This window comes from Salmo salar, chromosome ssa12 (assembly GCF_905237065.1).
Source record: "Salmo salar chromosome ssa12, Ssal_v3.1, whole genome shotgun sequence".
Taxonomy (NCBI): Eukaryota; Metazoa; Chordata; class Actinopteri; order Salmoniformes; family Salmonidae; genus Salmo; species Salmo salar.
In genome coordinates, this window is record NC_059453.1 from 24,938,093 (window position 1) to 24,956,605 (window position 18,513).

The window sequence follows — 18,513 nt, forward strand, 5'->3', positions numbered from 1 at the left end:
AGGATACAAGCACGCACACGAGGATCATGGGAAATGAAGTCCTGAATGTATTATAGGCCTATAATAAAGATGACGAAATGCTGTAGCCCATGGCTTTTGATCTGTAGATGGCGCTGGGTACCAAAGCATACCCATCACCCCGCATCATTTGATGGAGACACTTGGATGGAGAGAGAGAGAGAGAGAGAGAGAGAGAGAGAGAGAGAGAGAGAGAGAGAGAGAGAGAGAGAAGATGAGGTTCTGCTAGTCACTGCAGTCACGCTCTCTCCCTCTATTCACGCGCAGTGCACTTGCCTGGCGATGCTACAGCGGTTCCTCCTCCCTTATGTATTGGACTGTACAGCTACAAGAGGCGGGAGATGCGCATCAGCAACCCGCTACCCGCCGAAGCTCTCTCCACTTCAGGACGGAAGAGACTAAATGTGGATGCATTCAGGTGCAAACTTGCATGAACTAAAATAAATAGTCCATGCCGGGGTTACGGGATGTTAGATAGCTGCACATAGCCTTTTCTAGGGCTATATTTCACTGTTGGACTAGGGAGTCGGCGGCGTCCTCAGCTGTTGCATTTGGGGGCTGAAGTGAGCACAGAGAGAGGTCAGGCAACTATGCGATTTGATTTCGAATGGTAATTCCGGATCAGTTTGACTTGTGCGGCTGATGCGAGCGGTGGTTGACTGTCAGTGCCCTCTGAGTTGTATTTCAAGCCTGTTGTCGCCGGTATTCCCGACAACGGAACCGTAGGGATGGAAAAAGCTAGTCAGCCACAGCTTTCGCTGTCCATAACAAAGAGTGAAAGTCCAGCGGAGGACATCTCAAATATACAGGACGAGGACCTTCTCAAGTGGACCAAAGAGGATTTGGTGCGGCGGCTCCGGCGGTCTGAAGCCGATAAAATGAGCGTGATACTGGACCACAGCAATCTGATCCGCGAGGTCAATCGCAGCCTCCAGCTGCACTTGAACGAGATAAGAGGGCTGAAGGTGAGGAATGGGCGCGCACGGCATTTCTAAAAAGATGAGATCATAGTTAACCGCGGGTAGGCCGCACTGGCGCACCTGAGCGCGCACAGCATGAGAGGGTGTTCGGGGTTGAGTTTGCGCGTTCTTTAAAGGGCGCCGCTGTCCACATGATGAAATGGAGGCAGGATGTATATAAGTTCATTTCATTTTACAAGATCTCTCTCCCTCTCCCTGTGCATGTGTCTGTGAGCGTGCATGTGCCTACTTGTGTGTGCATCCATCATCTTCCATCAGAAAGCATAGTGTGACAAGGCATCTGGGCTGAATGTCAAGCATCATCATTCTTCTCTCTTTCTCACTCACTCACCTGTTGTCTTTAGTCTTCATCTCCTTTGCAAAAGCTTTGGTGTGTCGGCCTGTGGCACAACCTTGGTGCTTGCTCTTGGAATATCATCAACAAATTCTGCTAGGCTACAAGAGTAAACCTATTTAACCCAGAATACTCATTAAACTCCCCAAATATATGACTTCTCTCTCCCAAATCTTATTTGGTGCAGTGTAACTAGCAATAATAATCCTGGCATAATCTTATTATTTCTCCAAGCTACATAGACTTGATTTAACGTCCTCCTCCAATACTCTGAGATTCATTAAAATGAGATGGGAGCGACTGAGATGAAGCACATGGGGATGGAGGAAGGATCCTTGGCTGCTTCAGAGAGCAGACCCAAAAGCCCAGCCCGAAGCACCATGGTACCTAATTAAACTACACGTGCTGGAGGGTCTGAGGAGTATGTTATTATGGATAATTAGAGGAGGTGGAGAACTTTGGGCAAAGATGCCATCATGTTGCAAATGAGAGAGAGAGAGGTATGTTCTGGCCTGGTGCTTTGCTTGCCCTCCCTCCCTGGCTCCCTCTCTCACGGCCTATTTGCCCTCTACCACTCTTACATCCAACATTTTCACATCCATATTTATGTGACACAGAGGTTTATGAGCAGCTGATTTTCATTTTTATTTGACTGTCTTTGATTGACATGATATTAAAGCGAGGTTCCCTCAAATAAGATATTTCTACCCCAGTAGGACCTAGATAAGAGTGAATGAATAAAATAGCACTAATGAACACATCTCACCTCTCTTTCTCCACTCCACTCCTCTCATCCCCTCTCCTCTCCTCAGGACATCAACCAGAAACTACAGGAGGACAACCGGGAGCTGAGGGACCTGTGTTGCTTCCTGGATGATGACCGTCAGAAGGGCAAGAGGGTGTCCAGGGAGTGGCAGCGACTGGGGCGCTACAGTGCCTCCATCATGAGGAAGGAGGTGACGTTGTACCTTCAGAAGCTCAAGGAGCTGGAGGTGCGGCAAGACGAGGTGGTCCGGGAGAACCTGGATCTCAAAGAACTCTGTTTGTTACTCGACGAGGAGAAAGGAGGAGGAGGAGTTGGTGGAGGGGTGGGGGTTGGTGGAGGAGGAGGAGGTTGTGTGGTGGGGGTGGCAGGAGGGTGTAGGAATTCTATCGATAGCCAGAGTAGTTTGTTGCTGGTCCCCGGGACAGGGTTGTCGATGAGGGACGTGGGGGATGGGAGTAGTACGTCTAGCGCGGGGAGCGCCGACAGCTCCGATCACCCCCACCACAAGCAGCTCCACCTGGCTACACAAGCCGGTAGCCTCGGGGGCGGTGGAACTGGGAGCCCGGAGCATCTCCAAAAGCCCCGGGCTGGCAGTGCGAGTGGAGAACGTGAGATCCCCTCCAGCCCTGAACCTCCTCACCCCCAGGGCAGGCACCGTAGCACCAGCCTGGAGTATCCGTACGCCATGCCCCAGCTCTGCCGGCCCCGCTGCGGCTCCATCTCTGTGCCCGACCACACCCATAGCGGCCGCTCCATGCGGGGGCTCAGCCCCGAGAAGTACGGCCGCAACGTGGGACGCCGGAGCCCCGAGACCCAGCTCCCTTCCACCAAGCACCACCACCTCCACGGCTCCGACCTGCTTCTCTCCCAGAAACAGCAGCACCTCCTGGGGTCGGGTCAGGGCGGCAGCGCCGGGGAGCTCTACCAGAGGCACCACAGGGGGAGCATCGGGGGAGGAAGCTGCTGCGGAAGCCCAGAGCCCAGACAGGCACATCTAGGGTTGGGGACGCCAGAGCACCAGCACCATGAGAAGGGCTGTGTGATGTCGGCCGGGGTCAGTCCAGAGACTCACAGGCACCAGTATAGTTGGAGTCCAGACCACATGAAGTTCGGCAGCCCTGGGAGAGAGGTACAGAAGAGACCGGCCACCGCTGAAGAGCTGTCACCGCATCACAGGAGCATCTACAACGGCATGAACGGTAGGTGTTATAAGACTGGTATAAGACTGTTACAAGGACTGTTAAGGCGAGTATAAGAATACAGGGGTTAATTGAGATTTCAAATAAGTACTCATTCACATACAAACAGTAAGCACGCGCGTGCGCACACACACACACACACACACACACACACACACACACACACACACACACACACACACACACACACACACAGACAGACAGACACACAGACACACACAGACAGACAGACAGACAGACAGACAGACAGACAGACAGACAGACAGACAGACAGACAGACAGACAGACAGACAGACAGACAGACTACAGTCCCTCCAACCACATATACCAGGGAAGTACTGTCATCTGAAATTCAGGAAGTAAACTGAAATTCCAATTAAATAATTGAATAAAGGGCATTTATTTTCAATCACTTTTCAGTAAATGAAAAACTAGAAAGATATATATTTCAAAGGGTTTTACATTTCTGAATTTTAAATTGAAATCACTTCCTGAATTGACTGGCTTCAATTTAAATGGACCCCAACCCTGACACATACAGACCCTTATACACTGACTGTACAAAACATTAAGAACACCTGCTCTTTCCGTTACATACAGTAGACTGACCAGGTGAATCCAGGTGAAAGCTATGATCCCTTATTGATGTCACTTGTTAAATCCACTTCAAACAGTGTAGATGAAGGAGAGAAGACAGGTTAAAGAATAATTTTTAAACCTTGAGACAATTGAGACATGGATTGTGTCCTGTATGTGTGCCATTCAGAGGATGAATGGGAAACACAATATATTTAAATGCCTTTAAACAGGGTATGGTAATAGATGCCAGGCACACCGGTTTGTGTCAAGAACTGCAACGCTGCTGGGTTTTTCACTCTCAAAAGTTTCCCGTGTGTATCAAGATTTGTCCACCACCCAAAGGACATCCAGCCAACTTGACACAACTGTGGGAAGCATTGGAGTCAACATGGTTCAGCATCCCTGTGGAACGCTTTCAATACCTTGTAGAGTCCATGGCCTGACAAGTTGGGGGGGGGGGGGTGTTCCTAATGTTTATTATACTCCGTGTACATTTCTATACTGTATGCGCACATCACATATACCTCTGCAGACAGTCAGTACCAAAGACATCTACATTTTTCATTAGCTACTGTATGTGGCTCATAAAAGTAATTTAAAAAAGTTTGCTCAGAGAAATAGAGACAGAGAACAAGAAAGAGATTGAGAGATGTAGTGAACTGATGTAATTAAATTAGAAAAACTGACAAGAACTCCCCGTTGCTGTGATTAGAATCAATTAGATTTGTATAACCGTATATCTCTGGAGGTATTGTATGGGAATTGAAGGGTGCTGGGAATAGAGGCTTGAAATGAATGAGGTTGAATGAAGACTGGATGTTTCTAATGGAATCCAAGGCGGCTCCAAATCAACTGCACTTAAAGGCACACTGAAGTGTAGGGTATAGTGTAGTAAGACCTTCTCGTAATAAATAATTCCCCTAACTTCCCCTCCCACCTCCTTTGCCGCCTCCACTTCAACTGTTCCACTAACATACTTCCTCGTTCTGCCAAATCTGCGGTGGTTTCCACCCATCTCATTGGGAGATCCGCAGGTCTTAGGTTGTCAGGGAGAGAATATCAAAGTACCCCCTTGGCTGGTGTTTGAGTACCCCACGGTGGCTGATGATGATTTCTCTAGCTGAGGTAAAAGTGCTGAGTGGCTCTGCTTGGCAGAGAGAGGGAGAGAGGAAGGTAGGGATGAAGAGGACAGAGAGGGGTAGCAAGAGAGAGAGAGAGAGAGAGAGAGAGAGAGAGGGGAGAGAGAGAAGCCACAGGACATTTTCCGCAAGGTGAAATGTTTGCCTTACTTTAGTACGTATGCTACGGTTCGATCTACATTTTAGTACAGCTAACCACTGTCCCCAGAATAGGCTAATAGCTAATAGTAGTTTCCTACAAATTTTGCCTTACTTTGCAGTATGGATCTAACCATATGATAGATCCGTACAATCTAGATTAGAAGAACTAACTACTGCTCAAGAATACGCAGGGCTAAAGTAGAAGTGTACATGTTTTCGACTAGTTTTGAACTGTCATTTGCCTTACTTTGCAAAATGGAGAAAAATGCATAGGCGTAGAACTATTTTATCTAGATTAGACCAACTACTTCCCAAATAAAGCCTAGACTAGTAATAGTAGTAGCAGCAGTAGTTGTAGTAGCAGCAGCAGTAGTAGCAGCAGCAGCAGTAGTAGTAGTAATAGTAGTAGCAGCTGTAGTTGTAGTAGCAGCAGCAGCAGTAGTAGCAGCAGCAGCAGTAGTAGTAGTAGTAATAGTAGCAGCAGTTATAGTACAAATAGTAATAGCAGTAGTAGTAGTAGTAGTAGTAGTAGTACTAGTAGTAGCAGTAGTAGCAGTAGCAGTAGTAGTGGTAGTACCAGCAGCAGTAGTAGTAGTAACAATAGTAGTAGTAGTAGCAGTAGTAGTAGTAGTAGTAGCAGCAGTAGTAGTAGTAGTAGTTGTTGTAGTAGCAGCAGTAGTATTAGTAGTAGCAGTAGCAGCAGTAGTATTAATAGTAGTAGGAGCTGTAGCAGTAGCAGTAGTAGCAGCAGCAGCAGTAGTAGTAGTAGTAGCAGTAGTAGTAGTAGCAGTAGTAGTAGTAGCAGCAGTAGTAGTAGTAGCAGTAGTAGTAGTTTTAGTAGTAGTAGCAGCAGCAGCAGCAGTAGTAGTAGTAGTAGTAGTTGCAGCAGCAGTAGTAGTAGTAGTAGTAGCAGTAGTAGTAGGAGTAGCAGCAGCAGTAGTAGTAGCAGTAGTAGTAGTAGCAGTAGCAGTATTGTACACCCCAGGAAGTTGGTGGCACCTTAATTGTGGAGGACAGGCTCGTGGTAATGGTGGGAGCGGTATCAGTGGAATGATATCAAATACATCAAACACATGGTTTCCATTTAATTCTCTCCGTTCCAGCCATTATTATGAGCTGTCCTCCCCTCAGCAGCCTCCACTGGTTTTGAACTCTCATTTGTCTTACTTTGTAATATAGAGCAAGAACATAGAACCATGCTGTCTAGATAGATTCCTATTACTTCCCCAATAGGCATTTTATGCAGGCTAGCTAATAGTAGTGTAGAACGTTGTCTACTAATTTAGAATCCTCCATGGATTTTGAAGGATTAGGTTTAAAGCACAACTTTGAATTGGATTATGTGTTTGGATAGTATTAGCTGACTGCAGTTGGGCACTCAGTAGTACAGTATGCACTGTGTGTGTGTCTGTGTGTTTCTGTGCGTGTGTGTGTGTCTGTGTGTGTGTCTGTGTCTTTGTGTGGACAGATGCGGCGGCTGTGTACAGAATATTATCACCACCAGTCTTAGTGACAGCGAGCGTCCGGTCATTTGTCACTGTCTGTCCCCAGGTCATTGTCTGTGGGCCACAGTTTACCCACTGACCTGAGGGCCACAGTATACCCACTGACCTGAGGGCCACAGTATACCCACTGACCTGAGGGCCACTGACCCACTGACCTGAGGGCCACAGTATACCCATTGACCTGAAGGCCACAGTATACCCACTGACCTGAGGGCCACAGTATACCCATTTACCTGAGGGCCATAGTATACCCACTGACCTGAGGGCCACAGTATACCCACTGACCTGAGAACCACAGTATACCCACTGACCTGAGGGCCACAGTATACCCATTGACCTGAGGGCCACAGTATACCCACTGACCTGAGGGCCACAGTATACCCACTGACCTGAGGGCCACAGTATACCCACTGACCTGAGGGCCACAGTATACCCACTGACCTGAGGGCCACAGTATACCCATTGACCTGAGGGCCACAGTATACCCACTGACCTGAGGGCCACAGTATACCCACTGACCTGGGGGCCACAGTGACTCCTGTATATATATTTTTCTGTACATCATTTATATCACCTCCTGTTTTCTGTACGTCATGGAGACTTTACCATAGTCATACAATCAATAGTTTTGTGTTGCTCCTGAAGGAAAGTCATTTTCTGCATGTCACCTCTTCTCTTCATAATGAACAGTAGCCTAGGCTCTATATTCCACATTCAGAAAAGGAAGTGTGTGTATATATATATATATATATATATATATATATATATTGCTGCAGTGGTATGACAATGGTATGACAATGTCACGATTGTTACTCTGAAACTCAAACCCTGAGGTGGTATATGACTAGTACCTCCTGACCATGTGATTGTCAGGATGCTCTAGATGTGCAGGAGGGGTGAAGTCAGGCGCAGGAGACCAAAGGTACGTGTAGCACGTTTAATAGATGCCAAGTCAAAAAATGGCGAACACTAGGTAGGGAACAAGGAATCGAAATAGGGCAAACACGCCAGAACAGAGTCGGGACACAGCCCAGGGAAAACCGTCCTTGCCACTTAAATACAGCAGAGAAAAACAATCCCCAAACCCCACGACAGAAAACACAAACAATCCCGCACAAACCTAAACCTAGAACGACCACTAACGAACTAACTCCAAACAGGTTCTCACACAAAACAGACATCACCAAACGAAAATGAAAAGGGGATCGGTGGCAGCTAGTAGGCCGGCGATGACGACCGGCGAGCGCCGCCCGAACGGGGAGAGGAGCCACCCTCCGTAGACGTTGTGACAGTACCCCCCCGACGCGCGACTCCCGCCTCGAGGACGACCCGGAGGGCGAGGCGCAGGGCGATCCGGATGGAGGCTGTGGAACTCCCGCAACAGTGATGGGTCCAGGATGTCCTCCACCGGTACCCAGCACCTCTCGTCCGGACCGTACCCCTCCCAGTCCACAAGGTACTGCAGGCCCCCTACCCGGCGCCTGGAGTCCAAGATGGAACGGACTGTGTATGCCGGGGCCCCCCCGATGTCCAGGGGGGGGCGGAGGGACCTCCTGCACCTCAACGTCCTGCAGTGGACCAGCTACCACCGGCCTGAGGAGAGACACATGGAATGAGGGGTTAATACAGTAATAAGAGGGGAGCTGTAACCTATAACACACATTGTTTATCCTCCTCAGGACTTTAAATGGCCCCACAAATCGCGGACCCAACTTCCGGCAGGGCAGGTGGAGGGGCAGGTGGAGGGTTAAGAGCCAGGCCCTGTCCCCCGGTGTGAACACGGGGGCCTCACTGCGGCGGCGGTCAGCGCTCTCCTTTTGCCGTCCACCAACCGGTTTAAGGGATTTCTGGATGGTGCTCCAGGTCTCCTTTGAGGGCTGCACCCAGTCTTCCACCGCAGGAGCCTCAGTCTGGCTCTGATGCCAGGGCACCAGGACCGGCTGGTAACCCAACACAACCTGAAAGGGTGACAGGTTAGTAGAGGAATGGCGGAGAGAGTTCTGCGCCATCTCGGCCCATAGCACGAACCTCGCCCACTCTACCGGCCGGTCCTGGCAATAGGACCGCAAAAACCTGCCCACATCCTGATTAATTCTCTCCACCTGCCCATTACTCTCGGGGTGAAAACCTGAGGTCAAACTGACCGAAACCTCCAGTCGCTCCATAAACGCCCGCCACACCCGGGACGTAAACTGGGGACCCCGATCAGAGACGATGTCCTCAGGCACCCCGTAGTGCCGGAAGACGTGAGTAAACAGGGCCTCCACGGTTTGTAGGGCCGTAGGAAGACCGGGCAAAGGGAGTAGACGGCAGGACTTAGAGAACCGATCCACAACGACCAGGATTGTGGTGTTCCCCTGAGACAGCGGGCGATCGGTGAGGAAATCCACTGACAGGTGGGACCACGGCCGCTGTGGAACGGGGAGGGGCTGTAGTTTCCCTCTAGGCAGGTGTCTAGGAGCCTTACACTGGGCGCACACCGAACAGGAGGAGACATAGAACCTCACGTCCTTCGCCAATGTGGGCCACCAGTACTTCCCTCTAAGACCCAGCACCGTCCGCTCAATCCCTGGATGACCCGAGGAGGGTAGCGTGTGCGACCACCTGATCAATCGATCGCGGACGCCGAGCGGGACGTACTTTCGACCCGCGGGACACTGAGGTGGAGTAGGTTCTGACTGTAACGCTCGCTCGATGTCCGCGTCCACCTCCCAGACCACCGGTGCCACCAGACAGGAGGCCGGAAGTAAGGGAGTGGGGCCGATGGACCGTTCCTCGGTGTCGTAGAGACGAGACAGTGCGTCGGGCTTAGTGTTACGGGAACCTGGTATATACGAGATGGTAAACTGGAATCTCGTGAAAAACATAGCCCACCTAGCTTGACGAGGGTTCAGTCTACTCGCCGCCCAGATATACTCCAGATTACGGTGGTCAGGCCAGATGAGAAAAGGGTGTTGCGCCCCCTCAAGCCAATGTCTCCATACTTTCAGGGCCCTTACCACAGCCAGCAACTCCATGTCCCCCCACATCATAGTTACGCTCCGCCGGACTCAGCTTCTTAGAAAAGAAAGCACAGGGGCGATGCTTCGGGGGCGCGCCCGAGTGCTGTGTTAGCATGGCTCCAACCCCAGCCTCGGACGCGTCCACCTCCACTATGAATGGCAAAGAGGAGACCGGATGCGCCAGCACAGGAGCATCGGTAAACAGAGTCTTCAGCCGACCAAAAGCTCTGTTCGCCGACCACCGCAACCGCACCGCCCCCTCCTTCATCAGTGAGGTAATGGGAGCCGCCACCTGCCCAAAGCCCCGGATAAACCGCCAGTAGTAATGGGCAAACCCTAAGAACCACTGCACCTCCTTAACCGTGGTCGGAGTCGGCCAACTACGCACGGCCGAAATGCGGTCACATTCCATCCCCACCCCGGATCTGGAAATGCGATACCCCAGAAAAGAGACGGCTTGTTTGGAGAACACACATTTCTCGGCCTTGACGTACAGGTCGTGCTCCAACAGTCGCCCAAGCACTTTACGCACTAGAGACACATGCGCGGCGCATGTGGTGGAGTAGATCAGAATGTCATCGATGTACACCACCACACCCTGACCGAGCAGGTCCCGGAGAATCTCGTCTACAAAGGATTGGAAGACGGCTGGAGCATTCTTCAACCCATACGGCATGACGAGGTACTCATAATGGCCAGATGTGGTACTAAATGCAGTTTTCCACTCGTCCCCATCTCGGATACGCACCAAATTGTACGCACTCCTGAGATCCAGTTTTGTGAAGAAGCGTGCCCCGTGAAATGACTCCACCGCCGTAGCGATGAGAGGTAGCGGGTAACTGAAACCCACCGTGATGGAATTTAGACCTCTATAGTCAATGCACAGACGCAAACCTCCCTCCTTCTTCTTCACAAAAAGGAAGCTCGAGGAGACAGGTGATTTGGATGGCCGAATATATCCCTGCCTCAAGGACTCAGTGACGTATGTCTCCATAGCCACCGTCTCCTCCTGAGACAGGGGATACACGTGACTCCTGGGAAGTGCACCGTTAACCTGGAGGTTTATCGCACAATCTCCTCAATCTCGTTTTACTGAAGGCGATAGCCAAATTGGCATATTCTGAGGGAATGCGCACGGTAGAGACTTGGTCTGGACTCTCCACCGTAGTCGCACCGATGGAAACCCCTACACATCTGCCCGAGCACTCCTTCGACCACCCCACCCTCTGTCTCCACGAAATCTTAGGATTGTGATTGGCCAGCCAGGGAATCCCCAGCACCACCGGAAATGCAGGGAAATCAATGAGGAAGAGGCTAATCCGCTCCTCATGACCCTCCCGCATTACCATGACCAGTGGAACTGTGGCCTCCCTGACCAGCCCTGACCCAAGTGGTCGACTGTCTAAGGCGTGCACGGGGAAGGGTTGGTCCAACTGAACTAAAGGAATCCCTAACTTAGTTGTGACCCCACGGTCCATAAAACTCCCAGCCGCGCCTGAATCGACTAGCACCTTATGCTGGGAATGAGGGGAAAACTCAGGGAAAGAAACCAATACATGCATGTGGCCGACAGGGGGCTCTGAGTGAGGCTGGTGCTGACTCACCTGAGGTGTCGGAGTAGTGCTCTGCCTGCCCTCTTGACTCCCGGACGAGCTTCTCCAGCACCAGTCGGCAATGTGTCCTCTCTGACCACGGTGGGCGCAGGAGAAGACTCCCCCTCCAGTCTTCCTAGCTGCGCACCCCCTATCTCCATGGGCGTTGGAGCAGGAGTGCTGGAAGGTGGAGTGAACAGGGCCCGATCGGGACGCCCGCGGGGCAGCCAGCAAATTGTCCAATCTGATGGACAGATCTGTGAGTTGGTCCAGTGTCATGGTAGTGTCCCTACATGCCAGGTCCCGGCGGACATCCTATCTCAGACTACACCGATAATGATCCATCAGGGCCCTTTCATTCCACCCCACTGCAGCGGCCAGGGTCCGGAACTCCAGCGCGAAGTCCTGCGCACTCCTCGTCTCCTGTCTCAAATGGAACAGCTGCTCACCCGCCGCTTTGCCCTCCGGGGGATGATCGAACACAGCACGGAAGTAGCGGGTAATGGTCCCTTGCAGAGTCCAGACCCTCCTAGACGGTGTTGGCCCATTCTAGGGCTTTACCCGTAAGACAGGAGACGAGGACGCTGACGCTGTCCTCTCTTCTCGAGGGAGTAGGGCGAACGGTCGCCAGGTAAAGCTCCAACTGGAGAAGGAACCCCTTACACCCAGCGGCCGTCCCATCGTACTCCCTCGGGAGCGCGAGCTTAATCCCGCTGGGGCTGGGCGCCGTCGGCGCTGGTAGGGGCGCAGGTTGTAGGACAGCTGCAGGTGTGGTGGGGGGAGCGCTTCTCTCCCAGCTCTCCATTCGCGCCAACACTTGGTCCATGGCTGTACCCAGGCGATGTAGGATGGTAGTGTGTTGGGCGACCCGTTCCTCCATGGACGAGTGGGCGCTTCCGCTCCTGCTGACTCCATAATTCTGGTGCGGGATTCTGTCAGGATGCTCTAGATGTGCAGGAGGGGTGAAGTCAGGCGCAGGAGACCAAAGGTACGTGTAGCACGTTTAATAGATGCCAAGTCAAAAAATGCTGAACACTAGGCAGGGAACAAGGAATCCAAATAGGGCAAAACACGCCAGAACAGAGTCGGGACACAGCCCAGGGAAAACCGTCCTTGCCACTTAAATACAGCAGAGAAAAACAATCCCCAAACCCCACGACAGAAAACACAAACAATCCCGCACAAACCTGAACCTAGAACGACAGACTAAATACCCCCACTAACGAACTAACTCCAAACAGGTGCTCACACAAAATAGACATCACCAAACGAAAATGAAAAGGGGATCGGTGGCAGCTAGTAGGCCGGCGACGACGACCTCCGAGCGCCGCCCGAACGGGGAGAGGAGCCACCCTCCGTAGACGTTGTGACAGTGATCTGATCAGGACACACTCTGGGCCAGGTTATACGGGCCTGGTTATGAACTATGACTAAGATCTCTTCTGTTTTTACACATGATTATGTTTATTGTCATGAGTCTTGTCATGAGTATTATCATGAGATTTCCCCTTAAATAGGCCAGCTGCAAAGTCAATATTGGCTATATTGTAAAAAGTTATGAAAACAAAAATGTGCTTTTTGGTCTTAATTTAAGGTTCGGGTTATGCATTAGGGTTAGCAGTGTGGTTAAGGTTAGGGTTAGGTTTAAAATCAGATTTTATGACTTCATGGCTGTGCCAGCTAGTGACCACTCGGCAGAACTGCCTCCAGAAGAATATTCATGACGAAAAACGTTAACCTGCTGTTTTTACGGTGCTCTTTAAATGCCACTCACGATATTACCTCTGAAAATCTATCTGTAATGGAAGGCTATCTGAAACACCTTTGTTACAACACTACAAAGGGTGGGTTGGAAAAGTCTAGATAGTAACGGCTGGCTTTAGAGATACCAGAGGATTGGGAGCAGTGTTAGAGCCTCATTATGTTCATGTACGTCAGTTTCTTCCTGCTGCCAAAAAACACAGAACAAATCGTTTTGGGGGGTGGAATTAATTGTGTGTATGTGTTAATGTGTGTGTGTTCTGTGATGATGTGGTGTACTCCAGCCTGAGTGTGTGTGTGTTTTTGTGACGATTGAGTGGTGTACTCCAGCCTGCCTCGTCGCCATGGGATTATCCTCTAAGCGGTTTACTCAACATTATTTCATTTTTTTGAAGTGTGTGTGTGTGTGTGTGTGTGTGTGTGTGTGTGTGTGTGTGTGTGTGTGTGTGTGTGTGTGTGTGTTCCGGTCTCCGCTGCCACAGTCCACACACTCACGCATGTGCGTGGGCAAACACACACACCCATGTAGACACGCACACACACACGTTACAAAAAGCCAAACGGCCATGCAAACAAACGGTGAAAGTCTAAATGCAATCCCATTTAAATTGTGGAATCTGGGCTGGGTGAAATCCCAAATGAAAACCAACAGGCAGCTCTTTTCATGCTCTCATCTGTTGTTGCTTATTTTAGGACGTTGTCTAAATCACAGCCAGCCGCTGTTGTGTGTATGTGTGTGTGCATGTGCATGTGTGTGTGTGGACATGTGTGTGTGTGTGCGTGTGTGGACATGTGTGTGTGTGTGCGTGTGTGTGTTTACAGTGTCAAAAAAATAAATCCTCACAAAAAACAAGCAGGTTCTTACTAGTGCCTATTAAAATGAGATTGATGCCCCAACCTTCTTTTATTTGTGTTGTCACAACATTGTCACATGGTAGTGTCATTATAAACAACCTTCTCACAACCTATTTGCAATGTTGTGACAACTTCATTTGTTAGTAGGGGCGAATAGTATTTATCGGTCAGAGCATTGGAATGATAATTCAATTCAATGATATAGTAGTCAATCATCAACCTGGGTTGAATTCGCTACGCACCAAACGGGCGAAAAATGGGTGAAACAGGGAGGGACAACCTGAACTTGTCCAATAGGAAGCTTGTTTTTGTTTTCTGTTGCAAAACCTTTTGTTACGGTGTATCCTAATGAATTATGACCCTGATGTAGCCTACTACCAGACATCTCAGACAGAATGACTTTGCAGTATCACATTCAGTACGTGGATTGACATGCAGCATAGGATAGTGCTGGCGGGTCTTTTCCATCCATTTAAGGACAGATAAGTCTGCGGCTAAATCGTGTTTTCTGCCTTGGTAATCACATGTTCTGGATATTGGCTTAAGCTGCTCAGATGATCAGGAGTGAAAGGCTGTGGGAGAAAAGGGTTACAGTGGATTCATCCAAAAAAGCACCCTCTTCCCTATATAGTGCACAATGGGCCCTGAGTAATCAAATCAAATCAAATTGTATTTGTCACATGCGCAGGTGTAGACCTTACAGTGAAATGCTTACTTACAAGGCCTTAACCAACAATGCAGTTTTAAGAAAATCCCTAAAAAAGTAAGAGATAAGAATAACAAATATTTAAAGAGCAACAGTAAATAACAATAGCGGGGCTCTATACAGGTTGTACCGGTACAGAGTCAATGTGTCAATGTCCGGGGGGGGGGGGAGAGCCTTTTTGACCTGAGAGAGCCTTTTTTATGTCTCTATTTAGGTTTGGTCAGGGTGTGATTTGGGTGGGCATTCTATGTCCTTTTTTTCTATGCTTTGCATTTCTTTGTTTTGGCCTGGTATGGCTCTCAATCAGGGACAGCTGTACATCGTTGTCGCTGATTGGGAGTCATACTTAGGCAGCCTGTTTTCCTTTGGGGTTTGTGGGTAGTTAATTTCTGTTTAGTGTGTTAGGATACCTGACAGGACTGTTTGGCTGTCGTTTGTGGTTTCTTTGTGAAGTGCCTTTTTTCATCCAAAATAAAAGATGAACAAATTCCACGCTGCACCTTGGTCCTCTTCTTCCAAAGACAGCCGTTACAGGTAGCCATTTGATTAGCTGTTCAGGAGTCTTATGGCTTGGGGTAGAAGCTGTTTAGAAGCCTCTTGGACCTAGACTTGGTGCTCAGGTACCGCTTGCCGTGCGGTAGCAGAGAGAACAGTCTATGACTATGGTGGCTGGAGTCTTTGACAATGTTTTGGGCCTTCCTCTGACACCGCCTGGTATAGAAGTCCTAGATGGCAGGAAGCTTTGCCCCGGTGATGTACTGGGCCGTACATACTACCCTCTGTAGTGCCTTGGGATCGGAGGCCGAGCAGTTGCCACACCAGGCAGTGATGCAACCCGTCAGGATGCTCTCGATGGTGCAGCTGTAAAACATTTTTGAGGATCTGAGGACCCATGCCAAATCTTTTCAGTCTCCTGAGGGGGAATAGGTTTTGTTGTGCCCTCTTCACAACTATCTTGGTGTGCTTGGACCATGTTAGTTTGTTGGTGATGTGGACACCAAGGAACTTGAAGCTCTCAACCTGTTCCACCACAGCCCCATCGATGAGAATGGGGGCATGCTCGGTCCTCCTTTTCCTGTAGTCCACAATCATCTCCTTTGTCTCGATCACGTTTAGGGAGAGGTTGTTGTCCTTGCACCACACGGTCAGGTCTCTGACCTCCTCCCTATAGGCTGTCTCATCGTTGTCGGTGATCAGGCCTACCACTGTTGTGTCATCAGCAAACTTAATGATGGTGTTGGAGTCGTGCCTGGCCGTGCAGTCATGAGTGAACAGGGAGTATAGGAGGGGACTGAGCACGCACCCCTGTGGGGCCCCCATGTTGAGGATCAGCATGGTGGATGTGTTGTTACCTACCCTTACCACCTGGAGGCGCCCCGTCAGGAAGTCCAGGATCCAGTTGCAGAGGGAGGTGTTTAGTCCCAGGGTCCTTAGCTTAGCGACGAACGTTGAGGGCACTATTGTGTTGAACGCTGAGCTGTAGTCAATGAATAGCATTCTTACATGGGTGTTCTTTTTGTCCAGGTGGGAAAGGGCAGTGTGGAGTGCAATAGAGATTGCATCATCTGTGGATCTGTTGGTGCGGTATGCAAATTGGAGTGGGTCTAGGGTTTCTGGCATAATGGTGTTGATGTGAAAAATGACCAGCCTTTCATAGCATTTCATGGCTATAGACGTGAGTGCTACGGGTCGTTAGTCATTTAGGCAGGTTATCTTAGTGTTCTTGGGCACAGGGACTATGGTGGTCTGCTTGAAACATGTTGGTATTACAGACTCAGACAGGGAGAAGTTGAAAATGTCAGTGAAGACACTTGCCAGTTGGTCAGTGCATGCTCAGAGTACACGTCCCTGTAATCCGTCTGGCCCAGCAGCCTTGTGAATGTTGGCCTGTTTAAAGGTCTTACTCACATCGGCTGCGGAGAGCGTGATAGCACAGTCGTCTGGATCCGCTGATGCTGTCATGCATGTTTCAGTTTTACTTGCCTCGAAGCGAGCATAGAAGTTATTTAGCTCGTCTGGTAGGCTTGTGTCACTGGGCAGCTCTCGGCTGTGCTTCCCTTTGTAGTCTGTAATAGTTTGCAAGCCCTGCCACATCTGACGAGCGTCAGAGCCGGTGTAGTATGATTCGATCTTAGTCCTGTATTGATGCTTTGCCTGTTTGATGGTTCGTCAGAGGCCATAGCGGGATTTCTTATAAGCTTCCGAGTTAGAGTCCCGCTCCTTGAAAGCAGCAGCAGTTGCCTGTAATCCATGGCTTCTGGTTGGGATATGTACGTACGGTCACTGTGGGGACAACGTTCTCAATGCACTTATTGATAAAGCCAGTGACTTATGTGGTGTACTCCTCAATGCCATCGGAAGAATCCCGGAACATATTCCAGTCTGTGCTAGTAAAACAGTCCTGTAGTTTAGCATCTGCTTTATCTGACAGCTTTTTTATAGACCGAGTCACTGGTGCTTCCTGCTTGAATTTTTGCTTGTAAGCAGGAATCAGGAGGAAAGAGTTATGGTCAGATTTTCCAAATGGAGGGCGAGGGAGAGCTTTGTACTGTCTCTGTGTGTAGAGTAAAGGTGGTCTACAATTATTTTCCCTCTGGTTGCACATTTAACATGCTGATAGAAATGAGGTAAAACTGATTTAAGTTTCCCTGCATTAAAGTCCCCGGCCACTAGGAGCTTCGCCTCCAGATGAGCATTTTCCTGTTTGCTTATGGCGGAATACAGCTCATTGAGTGCGGTTTTAGTGCCATCCTCGGTCTGTGGTGGTATGTAGACAGCTATGAAAAATACAGATGAAAACACTGTAGATAGATAGTGTGGTCTACAGCTTATCATGAGATACTCTACCTCAGGCGAGCAAAACCCTGAGACTTCCTTAGATATCGTGCACCAGCTATAGTTAACAAATATGCATAGGCCCCTGCCCCGTGTCTTACCAGAGGCTGCTGTTTTGTCCTGCCGATAGAGTGTATAACCCGCCAGCTGTATGTTCTTAATGTCGTCGTTGAGCCACGACTCGGTGAAACATAAGATATTACAGTTTGGTAGGATGGTTGGTAGGATATATGTGCTTTCAGTTTGTCCCATTTATTTTTCAGCGAATGAACGTAAGCTAGCGGAACGGATGGCAAGGGCAGATTAGCCACTCGTCGCCTGATCCTCACAAGGCATCCTGATCTCTTTCCGCGAAACCTACACTACCATTCAAAAGTTTGGGGTTACTTAGAAATGTCCTTGTTTTTGAAAAAACAAAAACAATTTTGTCCATTAAAATAACATCAAATTGATCAGAAATACAGTGTAGACATTGTTAATGTTGTAAATGACTATTGTAACTGGAAACGGCAGATTTTTATGGAATATCTACATAGGCATACAGAGGCCCATTATCAGCCACCATCACTCCTGTGTTCCAATGGCACGTTGTGTTAGCTAATCCAAGTTTATCATTTTAAAAGGCTAATTGATCATTAGAAAGCCCATTTGCAATTATGTTAGCACAGCTGAAAACTGTTGTCCTGATAAAGAAGCAATAAAACTGGCCTTCTTTAGACTAGTTGAGTATCTGGAGCATCAGCATTTGTGGGTTCGATTACAGGCTCAAAATGGCCAGAAACAAATAACTTTCTTCTGAAACTCGTCAGTCTATTCTTGTTCTGAGAAATGAAGGCTATTCCATGAGAGAAATTGCCAAGAAATTGAAGATCTCGTACAATGCTGTGTACTACTCCCTTCACAGAACAGCGCAAACTGTCTAACCAGAATAGAAAGAGGAGTGGGAGGCCCCGGTGCACAACTGATCAAGAGGACAAGTACATTAGAGTGTCTAGTTTGAGAAACAGACGCCTCACAAGTCCTCAACTGGCAGCTTCATTAAATAGTACCCGCAAAACACCAGTCTCAATGTCAACAGTGAAGAGGCGACTCCGGCGACTC

The 18,513-nt window shown here is 49.3% G+C and overlaps 1 protein-coding gene across 1 annotated transcript in view; it reads left to right on the forward strand.

Moving 5' to 3' along the window:
* The first annotated feature begins 250 nt into the window (after positions 1–250).
* Positions 251–18,513, forward strand: part of LOC106564584 (coiled-coil domain-containing protein 85A) — a 34,831-nt gene continuing 16,568 nt past the window's right edge. Inside the window, exons 1-2 of the mRNA XM_045691158.1 lie at positions 251–983; positions 2,145–3,297. Of these exons, the coding sequence (XP_045547114.1) occupies positions 747–983; positions 2,145–3,297 (1,390 nt within the window). The 5' untranslated portion in view covers positions 251–746. The remainder of the gene's footprint in view (positions 984–2,144; positions 3,298–18,513) is intronic.